This window comes from Pezoporus occidentalis, unplaced genomic scaffold (genome assembly GCF_034315485.1).
Source record: "Pezoporus occidentalis ecotype Australia unplaced genomic scaffold, CSIRO_AGI_Poc_V1 ctg118, whole genome shotgun sequence".
NCBI classification, from domain to species: domain Eukaryota; kingdom Metazoa; phylum Chordata; class Aves; order Psittaciformes; family Psittacidae; genus Pezoporus; species Pezoporus occidentalis.
The window spans coordinates 1,995,108-2,022,236 of record NW_026912972.1 but is presented as its reverse complement, the minus strand read 5'-3'; the positions used below and the strand labels follow the sequence as shown (position 1 = coordinate 2,022,236).

The following is a 27,129-nucleotide window of genomic DNA, read 5'->3' as shown; positions in this document are numbered from 1 at the left end:
TTATGTGGCAGGATTTACACGAGATCAATGCTTCCTCCTACATAAGTGTGTTAGTTTTTGAAGTAGGTGTAATACATTTCCCTTATTTCAGCAAACATTCTTGCTTATGGAGAGTTACTAATGGTAACAGAAGCTTTTTGCTTCTCCACTTTTCTCTGTAGCTGCTGTCCCCTGCTGTTAAAAGCAACAAGCTTTGTGTAATTTGAGATAGGTTTGTCATGGGCCCTTTTCAGTTCTAGGGATGAATGGTCCATAGTGAGTCCCTACTTGAACTCTGTCGTAGCAATAAGGATATCAGTTTGCACTAAAAATACCTTGCTGATTTTAGTATTTTTATCCTCTGTTTCTTGTTTGAAAACTCTGATAATTCTTTTAGAGTCCACTTCATGCTCTCCTGTCCTCTCTTAGAGGGGAAAAGAAATATGAGACTGATGATATTGCTTTAGGATATCAGTCCAGCCACCAACGCAAGAGAGGTGTGTGTTAGAGTGAGTTCAGAGAAGGGCCACAAATATGCCCCGAGGGCTGGAGCAGCTCTGCTCTGGAGCCAGGCTGTGAGATCTGGGCTGGTTCAGCCTGGAGAAGAGAAGGCTCCTTAAGGGGAGACCTTAGAGCAGCTCCAGTGCCTAAAGGGGCTACAGGAAACCTGGAGAGGGGCTTTGGACAAGGGCCTGTAGGGACAGGACAAGGGCCTGTAGGGACAGGACAAGGGAAATGGCTTTAACCTGCCAGAGGGGAGACTGAGATGAGCTCTTAGGCAGAAGCTCTTCCCTGTGAGGGTGCTGAGGTGCTGGCACAGGCTGCCCAGAGAGGCTGTGGCTGCCCCATCCCTGGCAGTGTTGAAGGCCAGGTTGGACACAGGGGGTTGGAGCAGCCTGCTCTAGTGGAAGGTGTCCCTGCCTGTGGCAGGTGGTTGGAACTGGGTGAGCTTTAAGGTTCCTTCCAAACCAGGCTGGGATTTTTCCATCAGTGGGTAGTTTTGTCGTCTTTTTACTTCATGTGAAGAGTACGTTTCCTGTGCTCTCAGCTCCAGCATCTGACTTGCAACTTGCCTCTTTGTAAGACATCAAAAATGGTTCAAGAACATCTGTACTTGCCTGAAATTTTGCCTTCTTAGTGATGTCATGTCAACCATAGGTTTTTAAATATCAGAAAAATTAGCATTTAAGAGCTACGAATGCCTCAAGGAAAATGCTAATGCAGTCATAGCTCTAAGCTGTTATTTCTTACCATAAAACCAATACTGGTAATAAAGTGGACCTTTATAGTCAAGCCTGCTTTGTAATAGCACTTTGTTATTGCCTTTGAAGTGGTAATAAATGGCATTTAGTGTTTGCTGTGATTGCAGGGAATAATTATAGTGGACTTAATGTGCAGTAAGGAATAGCATTTTTCATTTCTTTTTCTGTCACTGTATTCCTGGCATCTGCTTACTTGTCATTAATGGGTTCACAATGTGTTATCAGGATTTTGGTCCTGACCTCCTTGTTTTATCCTTTCCTTCTGGAAAAGGCCTCTGAAAAGTGATGTTTGGAGCTGTAACAACCCACTCCTTCCCGAGTAGCTTCTACGTAGTATCTGCACCTCATTGTGCATCTGAAGCACATCGTCCCAATACTAGTTCAGGTTTCCTTCATATCTGCTCAGTTGTGTTTGATAACCTCAGGCTCGTGTGAAGCAGTTCCCCAGTGAACCAGCAAAGATCTGTTTTCCAATGGAGCCAGGCTGTAAATAAAGCTCAAACATGGGATTGAGAAGCTTGGGGATGCTGAAGGAATGGTTTGCTGAGCTGGTGTTCCACGTTTGAATGGTTCCGAGTGCTGAGCTGGGAGTTTTGCCTTTCTGCACAGCTTGCATGCATGGGTAGGTCCTGATGACTGATGAAACTGAGCTTTTGGATGGCTACTTTCAAGGTGTTTAAGTTTTCCAGCCTGAAATATGCCTCAGTTTCTGTGCTGTGAACCACACACAGCAACTCAAGAAGCAGTTGCCATGATTGCTCTACAACCTTGTTGAAACAGAACAAAACAATAAACAGGTTTCTTATGTAGCATGATGGGCTTTACTCAGCGTAAGCAGCAGCTTGGGGAGGGGAGTATGCCCCTCTCCTGAGCTCTAGGGAGACCCCACCTGCAGTCCTAATCCAGCTCTGGCACAACAGCACAGGAGGGACATGGAGCTGTTGGAGCGAGTCCAAAGGAGGCCGTGGAGATGCTGCAAGGGCTGGAGCAGCTCTGCTCTGGAGTCAGGCTGAGAGAGCTGGGCTGCTTCAGCCTGGACAAGAGAGCGCTCCTTAAGGGGAGACCTTAGAGCAGCTCCAGTGCCTAAAGGGGCTACAGGAAACATGGGAGAAGGGCTTTGGACAAGGCCCTGTAGGGACAGGACAAAGGGAATGGCTTTAACCTGCCAGAACAGGGGAGACTGCGATGAGCTCTTAGGCAGAAGTTCTTCCCTGTGAGGGTGCTGAAGCGCTGGCACAGGGTGCCCAGAGAAGCTGTGGCTGCCCCAACCCTGGCAGTGTTGAAGGCCAGGTTGGACACAGGGGGTTGGAGCAGCCTGCTCTAGTGGAAGGTGTCCCTGCTCGTGGAAGGTGTCCCTGCTCGTGGCAGGGGTTTGGAACTGGATGAGCTTTAAAGTCCCTTCCAACCATTGCCGTTCTCTGATTCTGTGGTTTTTGTTTGCAACACAAGATGGTTAAATTTAGACTTACTCCCATTCTCATTCTGCCTTAGCATTGGGGCTGTCCCTTCTGTCTTTCAATCCCAGCAGCAGTTTGAAGAAGGTAAGAGGGAAGTATTTGGAAATAAGTGACCTCTCAGGTGATGTATTTGCTGCCAACCTCTGCTGACCGATGCTGAAAGCACCAGCAGCTCTGATGCTGGCTTCTATGTGCTTGCCCAGGGAAGAAACATGACTGGGAGATAATGTGTTTGCTCCAAAACCTGGCATTGTGAATACAGCTTTAACAGCTAAGTGTTTTTGCTGGGTGACTGAATAGTAGATTTTGATCATTCCATTGATTTTTGGGGGGCATGTGCGTTGATAATCATGTTCATGATCACACCACCTCTCAGATGTGACTTTTGTTTACTGATTCCAGGTCGTTGAAGACATCGAGTACCTGAAGTTTGACAAGGGGCCATGGCTGGAGCAGGATGATGTTTCTTTCCATCATTTGAGACTTTAGTAAGTATGATGTCTTCCAGGAACTGCACATGACTTAGCATCAGGCCTCAGGGAGAATGGTGAAAGCCTTGAGTTTTTAAAGGAGTGCTTCTATTTGCACCCTGCCTTTTTTGTCAGAAGGTAGCAGTTACAACAGCAGGCTTTTGCACTATAGGTGCTTGGCACTAAAATATGCTGTGGCATTTTGCTGCTGATGATAATCAGACGAGACTGTTGATGAACAGATTCCGTCCCATTCACAAAGCACAAGAACTCTCCAGGCATTTCCTCAATGCTGTGACCTGTGGCCCTCAGGGAAGGTATTGTTGTGAGCACTTCTGTTCCTGGGTGATTGTAGAAGATAAACCAGAACACCTCTACAGTTGCTTTATCAGGAACACATGAATGAAAGTGTAGGTCTGAGCTCTTTACATACACATCAGTGGTATGGTTCAACATATTTTGGAGTTGGAGGACTACATCTCTTTCCTGCTCATCCCTGTGAGGGTGCTGACGTGCTGGCAAATTTTCCCTAGAGAAGCTGTGGCTACCCCATTCCTGGTAGTATTCAAGGACAGGTTGGATGGGGCTTGGAGCAACCTGCTCTAGTGGAGGGTGTCCCTGCACACAGCAGGGGTTTGGAATTAGATGAGCTTTTGGGTCCTTTCCATCCCAAACCATTCCATGATTCAGTGTTGGAATTGTATCCCAAAGCATCACATGCCAAACTCGGGTGCTAATTCTTGCACCATCAGGCTGATCCTTTCCTTGAGTATTCCAGTGCCCAAGTAGACAAGAGCTTGTGGTTCACAGCCCTCTGCAGATATGTAGCTTTCCCATGCCTGCATGAAGTTTTCCTTTTGGAAAGACGGGATATTTTAGCATGTGTGTGCTTGCAACCCGCAAAGCCAATTGTATCTTCCTTGTATCATCCAAGGCAGCATGGCCAGCAGGTCAAGGCAGGGGATTCTGCCCCTCTGCTGTAGTGAGCCCCCCATCTGGAAAATGCATCCAGCTCTGGAGTCTTCAGTGCAGGAGAGACATGGTCGTGTTGGAGAGGGCCACAATAATCGGAGGATTGGATCACCTCTGCTATGAGGAAAGGATGAAGATTTGTGGTTGTGCAGCCTAGGGAGGAGAAAACTCCAGGGAAACCTTATTGCAGCCTTTCAGCTGTTAAGAGGGGCCTATAAGACAGATGGGGAGAGACTTTTTATCAGGGCCTGTTGCAGCAGGATGGGGGCTGATGGTTTTAAACCAAGAGAGGGAGATTCAGGTTGATGTGAGGAAGGAATTCTTTACAATGAGTGTGGTAAGACACTGGCACAGGTTACCCAGAGAGGTGGTGGATTCCCCATCCCTGTAGACATTCCAGGCCAGGCCGGATGTGGTTCTGGGCAACCTGATCTAGTTGAAGATGTTCTTGCTCATTGCAGGGGGGTTGGACCAGATCAGCTCCGAAAGTCCCTTCCAACACAAAGCATTCTGTGATTATGCTCCTGGTGGGTGCCTTTTCCATATGCTGGCACATGCTGCCCTCTCGTGGGTGTTCCTGGAAGGCTGCACCCGGTATTGTATTAATCTGCAATTGCTTCCTTCACTGACCTCATCGTTTTGCGCAGCCCACTGCTGCCTTGGGCTGTCTCGCATCTGATGCTTGGCAGAGGAGGAATATGCTCTGTATGAGAGGGTGCTGCAGTTGTAATCCCACTCTGGTGCTCCTTGGCTCTTGTCACTTTTGCCTCTTCAACCTTCAGCTGGCTACAGCATTTTTGGTCAAAGGGATCGATCAATGGGCAGGGGTCAGAATAACTTTTTCATTGTATGTTTATAGGTTCTAATGTGTATGGAAACAAGGCCTGGCTGGACAGGGCTTGGAGCAACCTGCTCTAGTGGAAGGTGTCCCTTCCCGTGGCAGGGGTTGCAACTGGGTGAGCTTTAAGGTCCCTTCCAGCCCAAACCAAACCCTAGCAGGGCTTCTGACTAACTTGGTAATGCAAATAAGTTAAACTGGTGAGGCACACCTGTATAAAACTCAGTTGCACAGTGATACCTTTCATCTTTCTGCCTTGCCCTCCGTTTCCCTAATAGAATAGTGTGTTTGTGGGGTATAACATGTCTTCGTAAAAGGTTGAGCATGTATATATTTGTGTATGGAAGCCAAAGGGATCTTTCAGAGGATGTTCTTCACAATCCTCCTTTCTCTCCAAGTTCTGAGTCCAACAGAAACCATTCAAGGAGTTCCTCTGTTGCCACTGCACTGTCTCAGGCATGTTTTTGTCTGTGCCCTTGGCAGTGAAATTGGGTGTCTGTCAAAGCATTGCAAAGTCAGTGGTTTGGAATGAAGAGCTGTAGTTGGTGTTATGTTGCCTGTGTTACTTTACCAGCTAATGGGGGGACCTTACTGCATTGGACTTGTTTCATCAGCCAGGTCCACATTAAATCTGCCCAAAGCTCCTTTGGAATTTGCTAGAACAGAACATATTTTGTGTGGGCAAATCTTTGGCTTTTTTCAGCCACCACTAATTTAATTAACAAAAGAAAAAGGTGGGTATTAGCATTTGTTTTAGCTTGATGAAGTAGGAATCTAGTTCCATTTGGAAGCAATCTAGCCATCAAATAGCTTGCCATTCTCATCTGTTCAGTTGTGTTCAGTAATAACTATTAAGTGTGCCCCAAACCCTGTGTATTAAATCCTCCAGTATTGTATTTGGTGCGACATAAGACATAGATGTTGAGGTTGTTACTAAAGGGCCTTGTGTCTGCAGTAACTTGTAATGCCTAAGTTCTCTTAATGTTTCTTTAGCTTCTTGGAGCTATTCCTAACCCCTGAGCCTCACTCCTGTTTCCTTCTTCTACATTTTGCTCTGGTTAAAGGAAATCTTGCAACAGGGAAGCGTGGGAGCGAATGAGGGTGACCCTTCAATGCTGTGTCACTGTGCTGTCAAGCATGCTTAGTGAAGGCAAGAAGTGTCCAGGTGTTAATGTCTGTCTTGGCTCATTTCAGATAGCAGGACTGTGCTTGCCAGAGGGGGATTGGACTTACTTCTGAAGCTCTTCATCCTGGAAACTCCAAAATCTCATAAAGCAATTGTAAAACTTCTGGCAGTATTGAAAACACCTTCATGGTATCCCAGCCTGGTTTGGGTTGGAATGGACCTTAAAGCTCATCCAGTTCTAACCCCCTGCCATGGGCAGGGACACCTTCCACTAGAGCAGGTTGCTCCAAGCCCCGTCTGACCTGGCCTTGAACACTTCCATCTCTCCCACCCTGCTCTACCGTGCCCATGGCGTGAGTCAGGAGCATTTCTCCTTCCCCTGCTCTCACAAACATGGGCAAAATGGAGAGTATATCACATACTGACAGGCTCACTTTCATGTGTTGGACCTTTCCCATGGGAGGCAGGGAAGCTGACGGCAGTGGCGGTTGAGGAGCTGTGGCTGAGGTGATAAGGGTGTGAATAGCAGAGCAATGAATGCCACCCACTTGCTCAGATCCCAGCCTGGAACACAACAACCACTTAGTGAGAACCGGCTTTCAAGGTGTGCAAGGGAACTGTCTGTTTTCCAGTGGGATTTGCTTGCCATTTCTCAAGTTACTTTCATGTATAAAGGCAGGATTTAACTAGATATATTTTTGTGTCTAGGCCTCTCAGACCAGTGAATGCCTCTAGGTAGGAAGAGTGGTTTTCTTATCCTGCGTATTGTCACTTCAGGCTTTGTGTCTATGCCAGCATCATCAGTTGAGAAATCATGGCTCAGGCTATGTAAGTTGTGCTTTGTTTGGCTGACTGGTTTGTTTTTGTTTTCAGTCTCTACTTTTTACCCTTCCTTGTTCAGAAGTCTTTGCAATGTCCTTAGTGGTAGGCAATCTTGGGATGTCGTTTTGTACATAGGTGGAAGAATAAGCTGAGCTATTGGTGTGTTAGCAGGTTTCTTCAGGGCCAGCATCCTCTGAGCTGCCTGGAAGGGAAACAGAACCTCCTTCCCAAAAAGATGCAGGAGTGCATCAGTCCCACTTCCTCCTACATTCTCATGTGTGTACTGCTGAATGTAATGGATGCAGTAGGTGTGTGATGGGTGCTTTTGGAGATGAGCTACCAATTGCTAAAGCGTACTTACCAGTGTGATTCCTGTGTAGCAATGGGAAGAACCTGTCCTAATAGGATTATGGATGGTTGCAATGATTGTGAGCTGAAATCTAATGCTCCTACAGCGTTAGGATCACGCAGTCACACACTCTTTAAGTTTGAAGCGTGACATAATATTATGGGTATGTAAAGCATACTCTGGGAAGCTGTGCTGTTGCATGGGGAGAGCTGCTTCAAGAAAACACAGTTAGGTGCCAGAAAAGGATAAATAGTGCTCATTTAGTGCTGGGTGAGAGAGAAAATGAAGGAAACAAAAGGTGCCTTTAAACACTTCCTGCTGAGCAGTGAATTAGTTCTGGCAAGCCAATGTGCCTCTGTGGTTAAAGACATTGTTGTGGCAGGTATCTTTGGGGTGGTGCTTTCAGTTAGTGTTCAAAGTTACTTCTTAAGGTACAGAGCAGAGCTGAACCTGGAGGAGCCCCCTTGGGTTGCACTGGGTTTGTATGTTTTTGTGGTGCAGTGATTTCTTTGGAAGCAGTGGTTGTGAGAGCAAAGATGTTGTAGGAGCAGCAGGTTTTTCTCTTCCTCATTATCAAAGGTATATTATGCCTGGGAATTGGCCTGGCCTCTCTTGTCATCTTTTGGCTGAGATTCATGGAAGAATGGATTAATTGTAGACTGGTTGACTAGTGTCAAGTTCTGCTTCATATGTGCCTGGGCACATCTGCTTTCTCCTACAGACTTGGAAGGTCCAGAACATCTCCTGCTACTTGGCAGGGAAGAAGGGCTGGAGATGTTTATTCAGCTGAGAGATGAGTGGATCTGCCACAGCCTGTGCTGTTAAGCCTGAGCTCAGTGAGAGGTCTTCAAACATTGCCTGCACTTAGGGAATGAAGAGCTCATGCCTGAAGGGCTGCTTTCTACTGGGGTCTGTTTCTTTTAGTTCCAGGTTCATCAGCAGTATTAGAGCTGTTACCTTCTCAGCAGAGCTCCAGGACAGGAGACTTTGTAGGGGCAAAGCTGCTCTTCCTGAAGGATGCTGGCATTTAGAAACCAAACCAATTTTACCGTCAAATCACCGTTCTGGGCAAGCTCTTCCATCCCAGCTAGGTTATTCCAAGCTGGTATGGAGCGGGAAGGCTGTCATTGGCCAACACGAGGACCAGTGCTAATGAAAAGAGCTCTTGCTGTGTTGGGGAAGAGGCAAAGGAGGGCTCATTTCCTTTGCTTGCAGCATATGTGAAATACACATTTAATGTAAGTGAAGATAGATAATGTGGTAGTTGATGGGAATCCTCTTTGGTGTTCATCCTGCTCTTGTAGAAGGGCATTTACCCTTTTCCCATATCAATTTCTACTAGATTATTACATTTCATTATTAATTTGTCTGTAGTAGGATAATCTACAGTGGATTATCCATCAGGCTACCTTAGCAGACATAGTTTACCTCTTGAAACTCTTCCCTGCTGTGAGATGAGGTCCCAACAGCTGGGATTTAGGGGGAAACAATGAATTGCTTCAAGATGATGATGTGTGTGTTGCTGAGGGTGTTTGCATTGTGTGTGTTTGTAAATGCTGTTCACATTTACAGTTTCAAGTGCTCAGTTTGGTCACCACTGACTGCAAATGGATGTATTTTGCCCCCAAAACGTGCAGGTGGCACTGTTGCTCTGTGCGTAATACCAGAATTCAGAATGTGGCTTTCTAGCAGTTTCTCAGACATCTTAAATGGGGGGTATTTGAAAAGGCTGGTGCTGTGCAGGATAGAGTTTTTGTGATCCCTGTTACCTGTTTTGGTGCAGCAAGCTTCTCCCAGTTAGAGCCAGGGAAGATGCTAGAGGCAGTGCTTCCAAACCCTGGCATTGCCTCGGCATCCAGCCATTTAGGCTGGGAATTTGGGGAAGAGCATAACCTTAAATGAACCCTGAAAAGGAGTGAAGTGTGCTAGCTAATCAAACAGGAGGGAATGAAATGAAGCTGATTTAGCAAGATAGTGTGTGGGATTCAGCTTTTCCTTTGCTTTTCTAGGAAAGCAGAAAGCTTAGAGGTGCCTTAAGGAGAAGGCTCCCAGGAATGACAGTGTCTCCAGGGAGGGAAGGGAGAAGCAAGGAGAAGTTGGAACAGGAGCAAACTGGAGGCAAGTTTGAAGGGAAGAAACACAGTAGCTGTGTGAGGAAAAAAGGACTAAGTATGCATCATAACCAGGAAAGAGCCAGAACCTTGTACAAGTACTTAACAAAAAAGGGAGTTCTTTAATATTTGATCCAACTCAGAATTGATGTCATTTTGGGGCAGGATGTGGACTAACTGCTCCTTTTCCTTTCTTTTACTTCTTGCTTCCCCTGCAGTGTTCAGGACAAAGATGGAGTGCTGGATCCTTCAGCTGTCCCCATCTTCCTTCCAGAGACCACAATTGGAGGCACTGAGTTTGATAAGACCTACTATGAGTATCGCTCGGTAAGTGATCCTGGGAGTGCAATGTGTTCCTAGCTGGCCTGTGCACAGCCTGGCTCTCAATCCCATGTACAGGGATACCCAAAGTTGTGGATTTTGTCCAGATCCTCACCTTTTTGAAAGCCTAGCTTCCTCACAAGGGAAATAATGAAGCAGGCTGTGTGGAGACCTCAGAGCAGCCTTCCAGTGTCTGAAGGGGGCTACAAGGATGCTGGAGAGGGACACTTCTTCAGGGACTATAGCGATAGGACAGGGAGTGATGGGTTCAACCTGAAACTAGGGGAGTTCAGGTTAGATGTAAGGCAGAAGTAGTTCCCTGTGAGGGTTCTGAGGTGCTGGCACAGGGTACCCAGAGAAGTAAATGCTCCATCCCTGGCAGTGTTCAAGGCCAGGTTGGACAGAGCCTTGGGTGACATGGTCTAGTGTGAGCCGTCCCTGCCTATGGTGGTTGAAACTGGATGATCTTCAGGTCCTTTCCAACCCAAACCATTCAATGATTCTATGCGCTGGTTTTCATTTTTGATCTTTAGATGTGGACTAAAGGATAAGTGGTTTTCATTTGGTTGTGTTCATCCTGCTCTGATTAATCCTTGACCTCTGACATGTAAAATAATCTATTGAGTCAAAGAAAAGAACTGAAACCCATGGGCACTTCTATAAAGGGCACTTCTAAAATCCTGAGGGATGGGGTGTTTTTCCGGGAGTAGGCTGTGAAGAAATGAATGTTACATTGCTTCCCAAAACCAGTGCTCCTTTTAATAGTGGGCAAAAGCCTAATGTGGCCCAGTGCTCCCTTACACCTCATGCAGGCTTCCACACAATGTTTTTACTACCTGCTTGCCTTTCTGGTTCTGGAGACAGTCAGACAACCTGGCTTCCAATTGACTTAGCACTTTGCCCTATTGCTTACTGTTATTTGCATGGGGTCCTCTCATACTGTGTGTCCAGGCATTTTAAATTCTCATTAGAGAACTTGTGGCACTGCTGACAGTTGCAGGTGATGGTCCAGTTTCAAGCTGGGTTGAAATCTCTGCTGCTGCTTTGGATTTTCCTCCCCCCCCGCCCTTGAAGCGATTACTGAAGACAAATAAAGATCTATATAAATAGTTGTAAACCATGATTTGCTTAATAGCAAGCCATAGTTTTATTTTTTTCTGTTCCTGTTAATATGCAGTCTCTTCCTGAAATGAAAGTCATAGAATAATAGAATGGTTTGTGTTGGAAAGGACCCTAAGATCATCCAGTTCCATGGGCAGGGACAAAAACTGCAATAGACAGGTTGGTTTGGAAACTCTGACCTATCAGTGTGTTCCTCTTGGAATATCAGTTCAGAAGTCCCTGTGGGTATGTAACATAATTTGTTTCTCTTCATTTAGCTATGTGATAAAGAGGCTTCTGAATTCACCCTGTTCTGCCTCAATCCAGATTTAGTCTTTCCAACTTGTAAACTGAGTTCGAGCTAAAGGTTGAAGCAGCAGGAAGCATCTCAGTACTCCTTGAAGTTCTCTAATGGGTCTGAAAACTCCCTGGTACATATGGGAAATTGCTGTCAGAATTCCCTGCTTCTAGCTACCACATTTTGAAGTCCAGAACCTCAAGCTCAGACTGAGGATTTTTGGAGCCCTTCGCTCCAAGAGACGTCTGTGCTTGTGCAGCACATATTTCAGAGGGATCTGCTGCATGACTTGTTGCCAGCATGCAACATCCATCTGTACTGGCAGTGCCTTTCTTCCTGAAGATGAGAGGGTTTTGGGGGCTGAAATAGCACTTTGCAGTGGAGCTGGGAATTATTGAGGCTGCCTGACACACAGCTAGGTGTGACCTCGGTGCTGTGTGCTGAGAACCAGTGGTAATACTTCTGAAAGCTAGAGGCTGTACAACAGCACGGTCCTCTTTGTCCCCTGGCTCATCAAATAGCTGCCTTCCAGGCAAAAACTGTGCCCTGCCTTGTAGATGTAGCAAAGGGGATGCTTAGGAGGAGGAATGTGGATACCTGGAATGGAAAGCTGCACTCTTGGGTTGCTCTGCTCGATGCCAGTGAGTTGGCAGCAGAAGCTGAGTGCTGTCAGTACAGAAAGACTATTGCCAAAATTTAGTCTCCCTTCTGCAGGCATGCTTTTAGGCCCTGGATGAGGAAAGTACTGTGGAAAGTGATAATGTCCTTTGGAATAAGGAGGAGTTGTACACTTTATGAACCATTCTGTTCAATTCAGGCAATACTAGCTACTCACTGGATGCTTAGACACTTGAAATCCTTCAAGGATGGGGAATCTGTAGGGATGCTGTACAGTGCAAACAATGCTGAGTTTTCCTACTCCGATAAGCTACTGGAAGAGGAAGCACAAAGGCAGCCACCCACACTGTTTCCTGTTCTAGGAACTGAATTCTTTGTGTTGAAGGGCCTTAGAGCAGCTCCAGTGCCTAAAGGAGCTACAAGAAACCTGGAGAGGGGCTTTGGACAAGGGCCTCTAAGCACAGGACAAGGAGAATGTCTTTAACCTACTGGAGGGGAGACTGAGATGAGCTCTAAGGCAGAATTTCTTCCCTGTGAAGGTGCTGAGGCGCTGGCACAGGGTGGCCAGAGGAGCTGTGGCTGCCCCATCCCTGGCAGTGTTCAAGGCCAGGTTGGACACAGGGGCTTGGAGCAACCTGCTCTAGTGGAGGGTGGACAGGGATGAGCTTTAAGGTCCCTTAAGCCTAAAGCAGTCTGGGATTGTATGAAACTTTGAAGATCCATGTTTTTCCCTCCAGCTTTGTTTAGCAAATGAAGGTGGGGCTTTCTTTGTAAGACAAGCCTTATGTTCAGAGGTGATACAGCATGAGACCAACCAGTGCAGGGTGAACTTCTAGACATACAAATCTTGGCTATGAGGTTGCTGGATCGAACAAGAGGGAACCCTAAGTCCTTGTGCTTGCCCATGCCTATGGTTACAGCAGTGCAGTTGAAGACAGTGGGATTATAACTCACATGACTTGTAAGTAAAACCTTAATGATGGTATAATTACAGAACTTTAACTTTTCCTTGTGGGAAATCTGTGCTTTGAAATTGCCTGTAATGATGTTTACCCCAGAAACACTGCTTTGCAGAGGGCATTTTTGTCCTGCAACTACTCATAAACCCTTGATCATACCAATAGGCAGTGGAGTGCTGTGTTTTTCAGAGGTGCATGTACACACTTCATGCTGTCTAATAATGGTGCTTTTCAGGGATTCACAAATTCCAGGCAGAAGCTGGGTTTGCTTCATAATACTCATTAGTCAGGAGCAACCAAGAAGGAGGAGGAGGAAACTCTCTTCAGAGTCCAAGATTTGCCTAATGCGTGCTTTTACACAAACGAATGAGGTAGCCACAGAGCGCTCTGAATCCTAGAAACATGCTATTTTGTAATGTAAATCCTCCAAGTGTTCTTTTTGCATGTGAGGAGGTGGCTTTCTGCAGCCTTCTCTTAGCATCAAGTTATCTGGCAGGGTTCAGCTGCTCTGCTCAAGCAGTTGTAAACTTCTGAAGATGCTTTTCTGGCAAGGGAAGAGTAACCTTTTAGTCAGGATTTGTAGATCAGATATAAGCATGTTCATTCTTCACTGAAGCAACAGTATTTTAGGAACTGTCAGACTAGTAAAGACTTTCCCCCCCCCTTAACAACTGCTGTATCTCTGCTTTCTTCCAACTGCGCACAATCCCTATGGATAATGCTCCAAATTCCATGTGTGCCTTGTGAAACTGGAGCACTTAAGCAGATGTGTTTGCAGAGCAGATGAAAACAAATGGTTCTGTTTAATGGAATCAGTGTACTTAAATAATGTACTTATGTACTTCACACTCCTGAATGCTGTTGGCAAGTCCTGCTGCATCTCCTAGGGGTGCTGAAAAAAGGCTTCTTTGACGTGTGCAGGCTTTTTGCTGTGTACCTAAAAGTGCAGCTGTGCTGTCTAAGGTTCATATTCAAGTCATCACCTCTGTCTTTAGCTCTGAAAACAAAGCTGGAGACGTTTAAAATAGCCTTTGCCACTTTTTTTCACTGCAGAACATAAGGAAATGATCAGCTTATCACAAAGTGTTCCAGAGCCTGAAGTCCTGGAGATCACTTGGCCCATTGGAATGGGGAATTCCTTCACTTTTAAGAGCTGAAAGCTTCCTTTTTCATGTCACCAGAGAAGCTGTGGCTGCCCTATCCCTAGCATTGTTCAAGGCCAGCTTGGACGGGGCTTGAAGCAACCTGCTCCAAGGTATCCCTGCCCGTGGCAGGGGGCTGGAACTGGATGAGCTTTAAGGTCCTTCAGGATTTGGTTCTTTTTCTTACCTCAGCCTTTCTCTGTGGGGGGATCAGGTTGTGCAGTAGGAAAAGTATCCCATCCTCTTTAGAGTCTGCTGGAATTATGTAAGTATATGTGCTGGGATGTATATTAAAATGCCCAAATGCTTGGGCACAGATTCTTCTTCAGACAGGCCTAGGCACCTAAAAAGCTCACTCTGTGCTAAGGCAGATCCTGTACCGAGATGTATCTTTTGTTAGCCTGACTTCCAGAGGAAGTCAGGGATTCGTACTGTATCCTTGAAGCAGGCAGTTGTGATGAATCCTTTGAAGGATTTATTCCATCCTCTTGAACTACCTTCAAAGTCTCTTCCTATTCCAACATGACTTCCAGCTCCAGCGAGTGCCTGTGCTTGTGTGCGTAGGGCTTTCTTAGAATAGCTTTGTTGGCATCTTTCAACCTGAAGTGCTCTTGCACTGTTGAGCCATGTGCTTCCCTTCCTTTCTTTACCCTCTCACTGCTTTTCCTTGCTATGCACTGACTAGTTGCTGATTGTGGCACTTTAACTTTGATCCGTTGAGTCTCTTCCTTCATGATTCTCATTGTCCTCCTTCAAAACTTCTTGCTCAGTGTCACTTGCTGTGGTGAGCTCAACTGTGTAGCCTGTATCCCCTATGTGAGGAAAGCAGAGCCTTATTGAGCAGCAGTAATGATCCTGCTTTGTCCATCCTTGTCAGTGCAGCTGTGGATTGAGCAGGGACAAAATGAGTGGCTTAGATTTTGCCACCTAATACTTAAAGCAAAAGGTAGAGAGGCTCTTATTTTGTTTCCCTGCCCTTTTCTCTTGGTGGAAGACTGCTTTTGGAGTATAGGGATGCTGACCATGAGACAAGGAAAGAACTAGTTACTGCTATGAGGTGCAGCCCTGCTCCCATAATTGTACCTCTGGCAAGTCCCTTCAGCTTGCTAACCTAGCAGAGGTAGGGTTTTTACTCCTTACATCAGATCAGCTGCCTTGTTATCCTGCTTCTCATCCTCCTCCTTTTGGCCTCAGGACCTGGGAGTGTGTGGCTGCCAGACCCCTGCAGCCTTGCATAGCAGCCAGTGTAGAAGAGGCAACAGGTTAGAGGGGAGGAGAGTCCCATGCTTTTTCCCAGGCTTTTTATTACCCTCTTTTTCATAAGGATGCAACCTTAGGAGGGGAAATCCTCACGTGTGCAATGTCTGCCAGGCCTCCAGGTATTTAGGGAGATGCAGAGAGCTAGCTGTAACACAGAGTGAGCTTTTGAGTGACAGGAAGGTTGAGCCCACAACATTAATCACCTCTCAGCCTCACAACCTGAACCCGAGAGTGTTATAAGAGCATATCAAAATCTTAACTAGCCCAACAGGGAGAACATTAAGGGAAGACTTCCTCCAGAGTGCAGAGCACTCCTGGCTTGCACACAAATCTCCATTTAAAAGACCCTGAACTACAAAAGAAATCCTTGAGCTTTGAGGAAGCCAAAGTCGTGCTCAACAACCGGGAGTGTTTGTGTCCAAATGATGCAGTGTGAGGTTCAGTGTGCTGATGTTGTGTGCTGGGGTCCTCAACATCTTGGCTTTGGACTGTTGTATTGGGTTACAGTAAAAGCTACAGGCTTCCCTAAAAAAAACAACCCCTTTCACCAGTTATACTTGTATGCACAGATGATATTACCCATGCATGCATATAAAGCACAGCTGCTGTGATAGGCTTTATCTAAGCCATGAATTCTCTTCCTACTTTGCAGGAGTTGGGAGATGGGGATATCTTTGTTCTCCATGCTTGTGATTGTTACCAGAGTGGCTGTCTTTGATACAATCTGCTGTTTTCTCTCTCTTGCTATCTTGGCTTGATGAAGATCCTTTTGTTTAGGGTCAAGGTCTTCCCTTCTAATTCTTATATTAATGGAGGGATTTGACAGCTCTAATAGCCAGCCCTCTGCTCTTGAATCCAGGGAGGGATGAAAACAGACATGTGATAAATAAGGAAAGGCTTAATTTAAGTTGTTCTTTTTTATCTGTTTTATCACTGCAAAATATTTTTAGCCCTTTCTAAAGTAACAGGATGCTGCCTGGCTTAATATTCGTAAGAGCAGAAGATCCAGAAGGATAACTAAAACCTAGGAATGACAAAACTGGAATAGGTTGCCCAGAGAAGCTGTGGCTGCCCCAAGGTTCAAGGCCAGGGCTCAAGGCCAGGTTGGACAGGACTTGGAGCAACCTGCTCTAGTGCAACCCCCATGGCAGGGGGTTGGAACTGGATGAGCTTTAAGGTTCCTTCAACCCAAACCAGTCTGGGATTCCATGAACCTAAGGAAAGGTAAGAGGTGATGCATTTTACCTGTCCTGTTAGAAAAGCAAACTTGTGGTTAACACTTCATCTGGCTTGGATACACTTACTTGGCTTTTTCCTGTAGAAAGTTTGCTCTCTATAGTGGATAACTGGTATTTCTAACATATTTGCCAAGGAAAAACAAGGTACGGGTTATTTTGCTGCTATGGAGAGTAGTCTTAAGGGCAACTAGGCAGTGTGGAGGAACACTGCAATAGAATATTTAGCTGGGCTCTGTTGCTTGCTTTGTCCTACAAAAGCAAGCCTAGAGATACATGTTAGATTGGTTGTGGTATTTGTAGTTGTTCAAATTGTCACACATTCACTTGTCCAAAAGAGATTCCTGCTTAAGCTCCTGTGTCCTCCTTATGGACGCTTCTCTTTTCAATAGGTTTCTATTGTCTTGCCTGTCTTTGTCAATACCTGAATGAAGGGTAAGTCAATATTCACTGAACAATTTCAGCAAATTGGATTGGTTTTAACCTCAGTTCAGTAAAGGTTTTGGGTCCTCTTGTTACTTGGCCTTTAATGAATGTTAACAGCCTGAAGAGTTTTTGTATGAGTAAAGAATGGCAGGAGTGAAGCTGTAAACAAGCGTCTATCCAATTCTGTGCCAATCCTTTGGAAACTGAACCAGTTCCACCTTGAATGTGTGTTTGGTGAGTGTTACACTCTCCTGCCCTTCTTTTGAGCTGTTGCTCTGTTACATAGGAACCAAACTCTTCCAGAATACAGCCAATACATTCTACATGCTCCTAGATTATAGGTGTGTGCCAACAGCAAACACTGACAACAAATTTCTGGAAGTCAGGGTTTCTACTGGGAAAAGCAATAACCTTAGTTGACAGCAGTGCTGGAGGATGCTGTTATTGTACTTGTTAGAAACAGCCACTAACCAAAAGGATTTGGTTATTGATGAAAGAGCCCATGCTTGCAGAGCAACGACTCTGGTTTCGAGTGCTCTTTGATCAGTGCTGCTCCAAACATGCTATTTATAGATCTAATTTAGCTGTTAAGCTCAGCCATGAGTAGAAAGCAGCATAAGAGTAGAAGGAAAAAACTAGTAATTCCTTCTGCTCCTGAGCTCTTGGCAAACCACAGACTCTGTCCTGATGGATGGAGACCTTTTCAGGTTGTTCAGACTCTCCAGAGCTCTCCCTGTACCTGTCTGCTTGGCAATTGCTGTGAGGAGCTCTGAAGTGCAGGCGCAGCATGTAGCAAACAGCCTGCTGCTGCTGTGTGCTGCTCTGCAGCCTGAAAGACTTGATAGGGCTTTTCATCATGTTTATAGCTTTGAGAGACACTTCCATGGCAGGGATCTTCATTTAACTGAGGAGAGGATCTTGTTTTCATCTTTTTCCTAATGCTCTTTTCAAGTTGAGCAGTTTCATTCCTTTGAGCTGGCTCTACCTTTGGGTACAGCTCATTTCATTAGTTTTATGCTCTGTGTGGTAGATTTTATCACATCCTTTTGGAGCTAATCCTTGCTGCCAAATGGAAGTTCTGCACAGTGTAATGCAGCAAAGCAGGACTTGAGTCTCTGTCTTATCCATTTCCATGGAGTGGAAAAATATGTGACCTTACAAGAGCTCACACTTGCCTCCTGCCATGGTGATGTGTGTGAGCTGTTGGGTTTGTCCACTGGGATATCTGTCCTATCTGCTGCGTCTAAGAGCAGAGACTGAATTCTTGCATTGCAAAGCATGTGTCTAGGTGGCTGCTGTGATAATAACATGGCTTTTTTTACTCTTCCTGGGAAGGATGGTTAAGCTTTGGTGTGATGGTCAACTGCTTTCTGTGCACTTGCTGCTGGACCTGTTTGTGGCTCCATAGGTCTCTTTGGGCTGATGTTAGTGAAGGACCTTAGAGGGTTTGAAGGGATTTAGTTGACCCTGTGTTCTTCTTACCTGTGGAGACATTGTGTTAATAATTGATCATGCATCATAGAACACACTACTATTATTAATGTAGCCATTAAGTCACACCTTTTCTTTGGTCTTATTCAGGTGTGATTTGCAGGTAACACATAGGGAGTGTTCCTGTGAATGTGCCAGCCACTTGCAAATGATGAAGTGATGTGGCTTTGATGATTGTCATTATAGTTCTGAGTTGTAAAGCACAAGGCTTGTGGAAAAGTCAAGTCTCTTCCAAATTCCTACTTGGTTTCCCATAAAACCTTCTAGTTTTGTCAGTAGTATCCTTCAGCGAGGAGTCATTCAAGCCATTGACTACCTGTATCTTGTACTCAGGGCTGGCCACTTGTTCCTGCTTCTGCTCTTGTCCTTGCTAAGCAGCTATGGGCAGAATAGGCTGAGAACTTAAGCTGTGTGCCATTTGGAACACCAATTTAACCATTTCTTGTCACAAAAAGCAGCACTTTCTCCATACCCACATCTTCCTTGGTGCTCCCACCAGTCTTTGCAAGCTCAGTTAGCCAGATACCAGACCACTGCAGAGTCACCTACAACTAACCTAGCCAGGAGAAGTAAATAGCTTCTCCCTGGGCAAGGGGGTTGATGAAGCTTGTGGAATAATCCAGCCAAGCTGCAGGGCTGGCTTGAGCTGTGCAGCAGAGAGATGAGAGGATGGGTACTGTAGAGGCTACTCTTGTAGGCAATGTGCTCTTCATTCCATTCAGCAGAGTGTTTTAATTTGGCTGGTTTAATTCAGGCTCCTTGTGACATTGGGCAAACGTTTGTTCCGGTGGGAGGAGGCGGAAGACCTCAAGAACAGGAATGAACCCTACTCCAGTAGTTTTCCAAATCATAGATTCATGGAATGGCTTGGGTTGGAAGGGACTTTAAAGCTCATCCAGTTCCAACCCCCTGCCATGGGCAGGGACACCTTCCACTAGAGCAGGTTGCTCCAAGCCCCTGTGTCCAACCTGGCCTTGAACACTGCCAGGGATGGGGCAGCCACAGCTTCTCTGGGCAACCTAATGCTCAAGAAGTGCTGAAAGATCACCAGCTTCCTCCTCTCTGGAATGGGTTGTTCCTAGTAGTGCAGCTTATTTGCTATGGTACATAAGTGAGCCTTGAAGAGCCTCTTCTTGGGAACTCATCTGTTCCTTGTACTTGGTGCAGACAGTGCACAGACCATAAATTCACATCCATCTGCTTGCTGGGTAATATGGGATTTACTTGTTGTGCCTTCCTCTTCCCAATTCTTTTTTGGGGGGCTATTTTGAAAGCTTGGGTGTAACATACCCCCAAACCAGACTGCTTCTTCCAATCCCCACTGTGAACACTGGAATATGAATGAATACTTATTCTAAAATTGGCTTTGATGTAGTGCATGTCTTTAAGCAAAGGCACATGGGGAATTTGTTTTGGACAATGAATAAAATTCTCTGGGGATTTGTATTGTATCTTGTAAAGAGGGCACATTTACCCAAGAAACAAAACTGTCAACTCCTGTGTTTTCCCAGAGAGCTCCTGTTGCTTTAATAATGCACTTATCTGGGACTCTCTTCAAGTATCAAAAGGCCAATTACGTGGTGCCTGGAGAGGCCCAGGGAGAGCTGGGTTTGTGCTTGAATTAATAGATACAGGCTGGTCACAGCAGGTCTGATGTCCTCCCTAGCTCACCACTGTACGTTTGCAGGGCAGAGATAGCAATCATTTGCTTTCATCTCACATCTCCTCTTTGCTCAGCTGGAGGGGCTCTTAGCAGGGCTGCATGGTTTCTGCTGCTGTTTAGACAAGACATTAAAGACAACTTTAAATGAAACCCCTTGGAAACAGCAATCAGGAATGGCTTGTGACAAGGCAGGGGAGGGGATGCCTCATGAAGGAGGTGGAAGTCATCTTTTAGGCTGATGTTTTAATGCAAGAAGTGTCTTAGAGACCTTCAGTTGAATAATAAAGCCCACCCCATCAAACATCACTCCCCCCTTTTCCTCAACACAACAGGCTTCATCCTGGATTCAATAGCTGGGGTTGTGGAGTTGAGTATAGATTTCATCAAGTTGAGTCTTGCTTCTCTCTGCAGGGGCTGCTCTCTCAAACAGGATCCTCTTACAGCCTTTTGAAAGGGGAAATCATCAGGCCAAGTCAGGGGTCCTGTGTGAAACCAGCACTTACGTGGAGATGAGCAGATGATCTGTGCTTCATTATTTGTAAAGGCTGCCAGTGGAGAGCTTATTTATAGAGGAAGAGTTTCATTATAACAGCATTGCTTGCTTCAGGCTTTCTCCCAGAGCTCATTTCCTTTTGCTTGGTGGGTTTCTTCTTGATTCCATTTTTGTATCTTGACGATGAACGCTGTTTTATCATTCCTGGAGACAGGAAGGAGAAGAGGCTCTGGACATAGATTCTGCTTTTGGAGCTAGAACCTATGCAGCTCTGACATTCAGGTCATGGTCAGTACTGTCTGAAGGGGATTGCTTTAACACTTGAGCCTCCATAGGATCCCTCAGTTCAGAACAATTGCCAGAGCAGCTCCTTCATGCACTGCATGTTGCTGGCTGGTTTGATTCCCATGGCTCAGTTATGTAGTGGGTACAGAGCCTGGTTTCTGTGTATTCAGGCTGAAACTGCACTGCAAATGTGTGTTGCTTTTGCAAAGCAACTTGTTAGGAGATGGTTTTGATGACAGCATTGTTGGCATGCTTGTGGGGAGTCTTCTGTCACAGGAGTGTGTTTCTGCTGACCCAACACAGCCTGCCTTGCCTGGAGGAGCTCTTCCATTGCCTGCAGAGAGAGCCCATACACTGTGTAAAGGGAGCTTGCTATTTCAACCATCCTGGCAGGCTTTCTCTTGTAGTTCTGGGTGTGCTGGGTCTGTAACCTCTTAAAATGGCTGCTACTTCAGCAGCCTCTTTGCCCGCATCCTTAAAGCTGGAGGTAGAACAGCTTGGCCACTGGTTTTTGTGTCGGGAACACTCCCCGAATGCTTTTGCACTGTGTCTGCATGTGGCAGCAGGCTGAGAGGGCCAGGCTGGGCTTCCTGTGCCAATGCACCATCCACATTGTTGTGTGTATCCTCTTCCTCCTGACCGTGGTGTAAGGGTATGGCTATGGGACATCTGTTTGGTTGGCCTGATGGACTATAGCTCTTCAGTGTCTCAGGTCCTTTCACAGGCTTGGAGGTAACAGACTGTTATTTCTAGGTCTAGACACAACTCCTTGAACTCCCAAATAATAGAGTGGTTTGGGTTAGAAGGGACCTTAAAAAAAACCTGCTTGCAGCTCCTCTGCCATCAGCTTTTGGCTCAAGTGCTAGGACTGCTTAGAATCACAGAATCCTTGAGGGTGGAAAAAACCTATAAGATCATTGAATCCAAGCACTGCCAAGGCCACCACTAACCCATGGCACTGAGGCCTCGTCTCCACAGTGTGTGAGCACTTGCAGGGACGGTGACTCCAGCCCTGCCCTGGGCAGCCTGTTCCAATGCCTGAGCACCCTGTGGGGAAGGAATTGTTCCTCAGCTCCATCTAAACCTCCCCTGGTGCAGCTCGAGGCCGCTTCCTCTTGTCCCATCCCTTGTTCCTTGGCAGCAGAGCCCAGCCCCCTCACGGCTCCATCCTCCTGTCAGGCAGTTGTAGGGAGTGATAAAGTCCCCCCTGAGCCTTCTCTTCTCCAGACTGAACCCCCCAGGTCCCTCAGCCGTTCCCCATCACACTTGTGCTCCAGACTCTGCACCAGCTCCACTGCTCTTCTCTGGCCCCGCTCCAGCACCTCAGTGTCCCTCTTGTAGTGAGGGGCCCAGGAATGAACACAGGATTACAGGTGCAGCCTCACCAGTGCCCCATGCAGGGCCCTGGCCCTGCTGCCACACTGGTGCTGATACAGGCTAGGATGCTCTTGTCCTTCTTGGCTGCCAGGCGAAGGTACTGCTGCTGTGATTTACCTCCATTTATTCTCATCTCAGTGATAACTTGCTTTGCCTCCATGATGAGAGTGCAGACTCTCCAGCTTCCCTGGTATATCTAATGTCCCCCTTCCAGTGCTCTAGTACAGCTGATGTCCCCTCTCCGAGCACTCCAGTCCATGCAGTAGGCTCAGAACTGCTCCTTGCATGCTAACTCTTGTAACCTATACAACCAGCCCAAGCTGCTGAGATGCTGCCAGAAGGAAAGGCTTCCTGCTGTGCTCCCCAGCCACAGTGAGGTGCAAATCAGCCCTCCAGAGGGATAACTTGGTGTGACATTACTGTGCTTCTTCAAGCCCTGGTTTGGGAACTGTGGCTAAAGGCATGTCCATGCTGCTGAATTTTGGGTAGGGGTTGAGTAGTGGTTTCTGGCTTTGTTTTTGGAGACAGGCAGATGATGCTTTTGCTTTAATGAAGTTAAGTTCAGCTCTTGAAGTCTAAAGATGTGATTTCATTTGAACGGTTTAATTTAATGTTGTCATTAGCTCAGTATTTCATGCCTGAAATACTTCATGTATTTAATAATGTATTCCTATTTTGGCATGAGATTCTAGTGAGTGATTGCTATATGCTGTGGTTAGACGTGTCATCTCTTCCTAAAACTGGGGACAGGGGTGTGTAGGGGAGAAGAGCTGGATGAATCCAGGTGCTGTTGTGCTGTTGAGATTATGAGCCTAGTTTAAATAACCGTTATGGCATAGTGGTTTTTGTGGGTCCCCCCTGCAACTGCATAGCTCGGTTCTTTCAAAGAATGAAGTTTCAATCATTGTGTGGTGAAAACAAATGTAGAGGTTTCCATAAAGAGCAAAAGAGACATGTTTCTGACTGCCCTTTCTGCTTTTTTCTAGCTTCCTGGTCGCAACTTCAGGCAAGGCTACAACGCTGATGTTGGTGACAAGTGGATTTGGCTCAAGTGAAGTCAGCTCCCTTCAGAGCCCTAACAGCAATGGACCACAGCACTTGAGTGAAGCAGCCGAGTTCAGTGTGTGCCTGCTCTCCATCAGTTGTGTAGCACGAAGAAAACACTGGTTAAATCATCTTCCAGCTTAGGAGAATAAGCCCTTAGAAGGGGAATCACTTTATTCTGCTTTGTTCTTCCCTGATGAATTTGGGGTGCTTTGGATGTTGGCTGGTTTATGTGTGATAGCAAAGTGATCTGGGATTACAGGGGCTGACTTGAGATCAGCGCTGGACTTGCTCTTCATCAAGGCTGTGATTTATTATCCAGGATTCTTGTTGTTTTGCTGAATCAAAAGAAATTAAACCTGTCTCTTCCTGGCTCTCACAAGTGAATTTCTTGCTGTGTCATGCGTGGGGTTTTCTTAGTTTCATTAGAAGAGTGCACATGCTAAGAAACCCCAAGCTTGGATAGTGTTCTGAAAGCCTCTTACTGGACATCAGCATCAAAGGAGGAAAGCAGAATGTTCATTGAGAGAAAGGAATAAATGTTGATCTCAATTGAAACAGTATAAAACCCCCGCCAAACTAATCGCTACCAGTTGTACTCCGAGCTTCTTCCATTGCATGGGCATGACATGAAAATGTTTGTTGGGTATGAGAGACAAATGTAATTATTATTTTTGCAAGTCTCTGAAACTCCAAGCTGGAATTCTTTGTGAAGAGATGATTCATTTGGTATGAGTTAGTCCCAGAACTGAGGCATTTTGGCACAGGTTCAAGCAGTGCTGTCCAGAGTTAAGCTGCAGTGATTCTGTGTTTCCAACAAGGGGCTGACTCCTTCTCTTACTGAGTATAAGTGCTGCCAGGCATTCCACAGCCAAGCCCCTTTCCGTATCAAAACTAAGATGAAAAGATTCTTTCCTTGGGGGCCTGGTTGGATACCTGAGCAGTGGGATAGAAATGTGGCTCATCCCACTGATCCCTTAGCATTTTCTTTCCAGGTTTTATGGCTTTCTAGAAGCAAAAGGGCTGACTGCTTTGATGCCACAGGGCCAATCCTGTGCTAATGTAGCTGGTGTCCTCACAGTGATGAGCAAGTGCTGGGGTGCAAGTGAAAATGCAGCAGATCTGATGCAGTTTTATAGTCCTGTGCATTTCTTGAGCTGCTGCAAGATGATTTGTGCCTTTTCACCTTCCAGAGACTGGTTCTTGGGGCACTGGACCTGGTGCAGCTCAGCAATGGGCTTCCTTATCCCATGTCTCCCGCAGGAAGGTGTATCTTGGTGCTCTCATGCCTGAGGAGCTGCCAGCCTGAGTGGCTGTTGCCTTCTCCTGTGCAATTTGATCCTGAGCAATTAGTGTTAGCTGTTCTTTCCCTATCCAGAGCAGCATCTCTCAGCAGTGAGTAATGAGCATGGAGATGAAAAGAACATCTGCTGTGGCTTTAGGTTGCCTTTGGAGCAGCCCAGCTCTGTTTTTACAGGTGTCTTCCACCTCAGCCATGCTGTGTTCTCCAGGTACTGTAACTCACTTGGGTGGTGGATCTCCTAGAAGGTAAAAGCACTGTTTGGGCTGGGTGTAGTGCTGAGGAAGCTCTTGGCTTCAACTTTGCCATAGTGGGGCGTGCAGAGCATTCCTAAAAGCCTGCTCCAGCAGCACACTGAGACCTGACCTGAGCTTTGGATGGAAAGGACTTGAATTCCAAGCAGGAAAAGCAGCGGGATAAGACAAAATGTGTGTTGAGATTACTTCTTTTTTTGTTCTAATCCAGGGTTTAACTCTGCTTTAGAAGTAAAACTGTTTATAAACTGAATCTGTAAAGGAAATGACTTTCTCTCCCCTGGCTGTAGGAAGGAGCTGTGTTCTTCTCTTCCCTCCTTCCCACTCCAACACCTCAAAAACCCATCTCTTAGCAAACCAGCTGTAAAGATTCTGCGTTTTGAGGACTGTGCTGTGCCAGTTGGATGAATCTGTCTTCATGGGAGGCTGGAGAAGCTAAAATGGCCCAAGTCCTCTCTGCTGTTCTGCGTAGGTGCACGTGTGATAGCATCTGTGGTCTGTCCTCTTATCCTGAGTTCTCACTGCCTGTGTTAATGTGTGGGGAAGTCTGCCTCTTGCCTGTCATATCCCGTGCTTGATTCTGCCTGCTTTACTAAGGCAGATCCCAGGAGAATGGTGGTGGTTCTGTTACAGCCATCAAACCATGGTCAGAACCATCAGTGTTCATGGTGGCTGCAGTCCTGCAGGTATCTCCACCTTGGATTCACTTTTTGGTTGCATAGAAGGGGGAGATGGGTGGGAATGGGTCCTACCACTAAAATGAAGGCTTGACATGCTACAGTCTCACATGAGGTGGTGAAGATTGCTTCTCAGCCTCAGAAACCTGTGAGTTCATGCCAACACCCATCCCACTCTAAGAACTCTGCTTACAGCTTTTCAGGTTTGGTCTCTTCGTCATCCACCCATGGCCTTTCCTAGGGTTGACTGGTGCATGTTTGTGCTTTCCCAGTATGTCCATTACAAGCTTCCTTGTCAGCTGGGGCACAGCTGGAACTGTTATGGGTATGACATGGTCAGCCTCTGTGCTTATCTGCATGTGTCTCAGCCTGCTTGTGCTTTGCACTTCACGTTGAGGTATTCAGGTTGTCCAGAGAAGCTGTGGCTGCTCAATCCTTGGCAGTGTTCAAGGCCAGGTTGGACACAGGGGCTTGGAGCAGCCTGCTCTAGTGAAAGGTGTCCCTGCCTGTGGCAGGGGATTGGAACTGGATGAGCTTTAAGGTCCCTTCCAACCCAAACCATTCCATGATCAATGAAAAGGATTGTCTCTCCTCTATGTATTCATAATTGATGTGCATGTGATGCTGGTCAAGCTGCTCAGAGGTGCATGGCCTTGGGAGCTCCCATCCATGTTGGTCAAAACAGCCCCTCTCTGACTGTGTTGCTTCCCATGACCCTGCTTAGCTTGGATGTGAAATGAGTGCTTTATAAATCACTGTCTGCATGATGGAACAAGCATTCCAAGCTGTGTTCTCTGCTGCTTTCCTTGGGCTGAAGGGAGCTACAGCCTGGCTTTCCCTGGCAGAAAGGGCCCATGCAGTGAGGAGAATGTGCCGTACATCCTTGCTGCAGTAATGAGCAAAGCCTTGGCTCCCCAGCAGCCTGCTTCACCCCGCTTTGGTGGTGTGGGTTGGAATTCCTCTTTTACGCTAGAGAAGGGAGCTTTCATGAGCAAGAGGAATGTTTTCCCCTTGCAGCTACTCGGTGAGAAGCTCTTAGAAGCCTCTATTCCCTCTGTAAAGAGGTCTGCATTCATTCCATAGCTGCTGTTCAGTGTCATGGCGGGTGGCAAGATGTAGGGAACAGGCAGCTTTTTGCTCCAGTTCCCACCTTTCCAAGTCTTTATTTGCCAAATCCATGTTCACAGCGAGATCAAACCAAGCCTGTTGCTGCTGGTGCCATGTGATTCTCCTGCAGGTGCTGGAGGCCAGCCTAGCTGCTTCTCTATCTGATGGGCCCACTCCTGCTTCTTTGATCCCTGCTGATGTTCTCCACGCTCCCAAACAAAAGCTGCAGGTACAAATGATACCTGAACTTGATGTGTCTGAGAGAGGCAGACACCACACCTCATTCCTCCACCTGCCTGTGGATCACCTCTGATCCACATGGAGCATGGCCTGGAGACACAATCCCAGACACCGCTGCTGCTGCATGGGGGATGAGGGCTGTGTTAGCTGGCACACAGGATGCTGCACCTCCAGGACAATGTTCCTGTGTCTCCACACATTGCTGTAAGCAAGGGAATGCGAGTGTGTACCCAAGGAAGGGTTGCTGGTGGATCAGGCTGCATGTGTTATCTTTGTTGGGTGCAGGTAGAACTCTGGCTCCTGTTGTCCTCAGTGACCAACTGGAACAGTCCTGGAACTTGGGCTGGGGTAGGCAGGGGCTGGACCTTCAGTGAGGATGGGAAAGCAGAGCCAGTGTGGTCCATGAGAGGTCTCACAAATCCCTGCTGACTTCTCCATAGGGTGAAGTGATC

General features: G+C 46.6%; 1 protein-coding gene across 1 annotated transcript in view; it reads left to right on the top strand.

The window, feature by feature from the left end:
- NDUFA10 (NADH:ubiquinone oxidoreductase subunit A10) overlaps nt 1–23,486 on the top strand; it is a 34,363-nt gene extending 10,877 nt beyond the window's left edge. Inside the window, exons 8-10 of the mRNA XM_062601992.1 lie at nt 3,101–3,186; nt 9,605–9,713; nt 23,042–23,486. Coding sequence (XP_062457976.1) covers nt 3,101–3,186; nt 9,605–9,713; nt 23,042–23,110 — 264 coding nt within the window. The 3' untranslated portion in view covers nt 23,111–23,486. The remainder of the gene's footprint in view (nt 1–3,100; nt 3,187–9,604; nt 9,714–23,041) is intronic.
- Nucleotides 23,487–27,129: the final 3,643 nt, after the last annotated feature.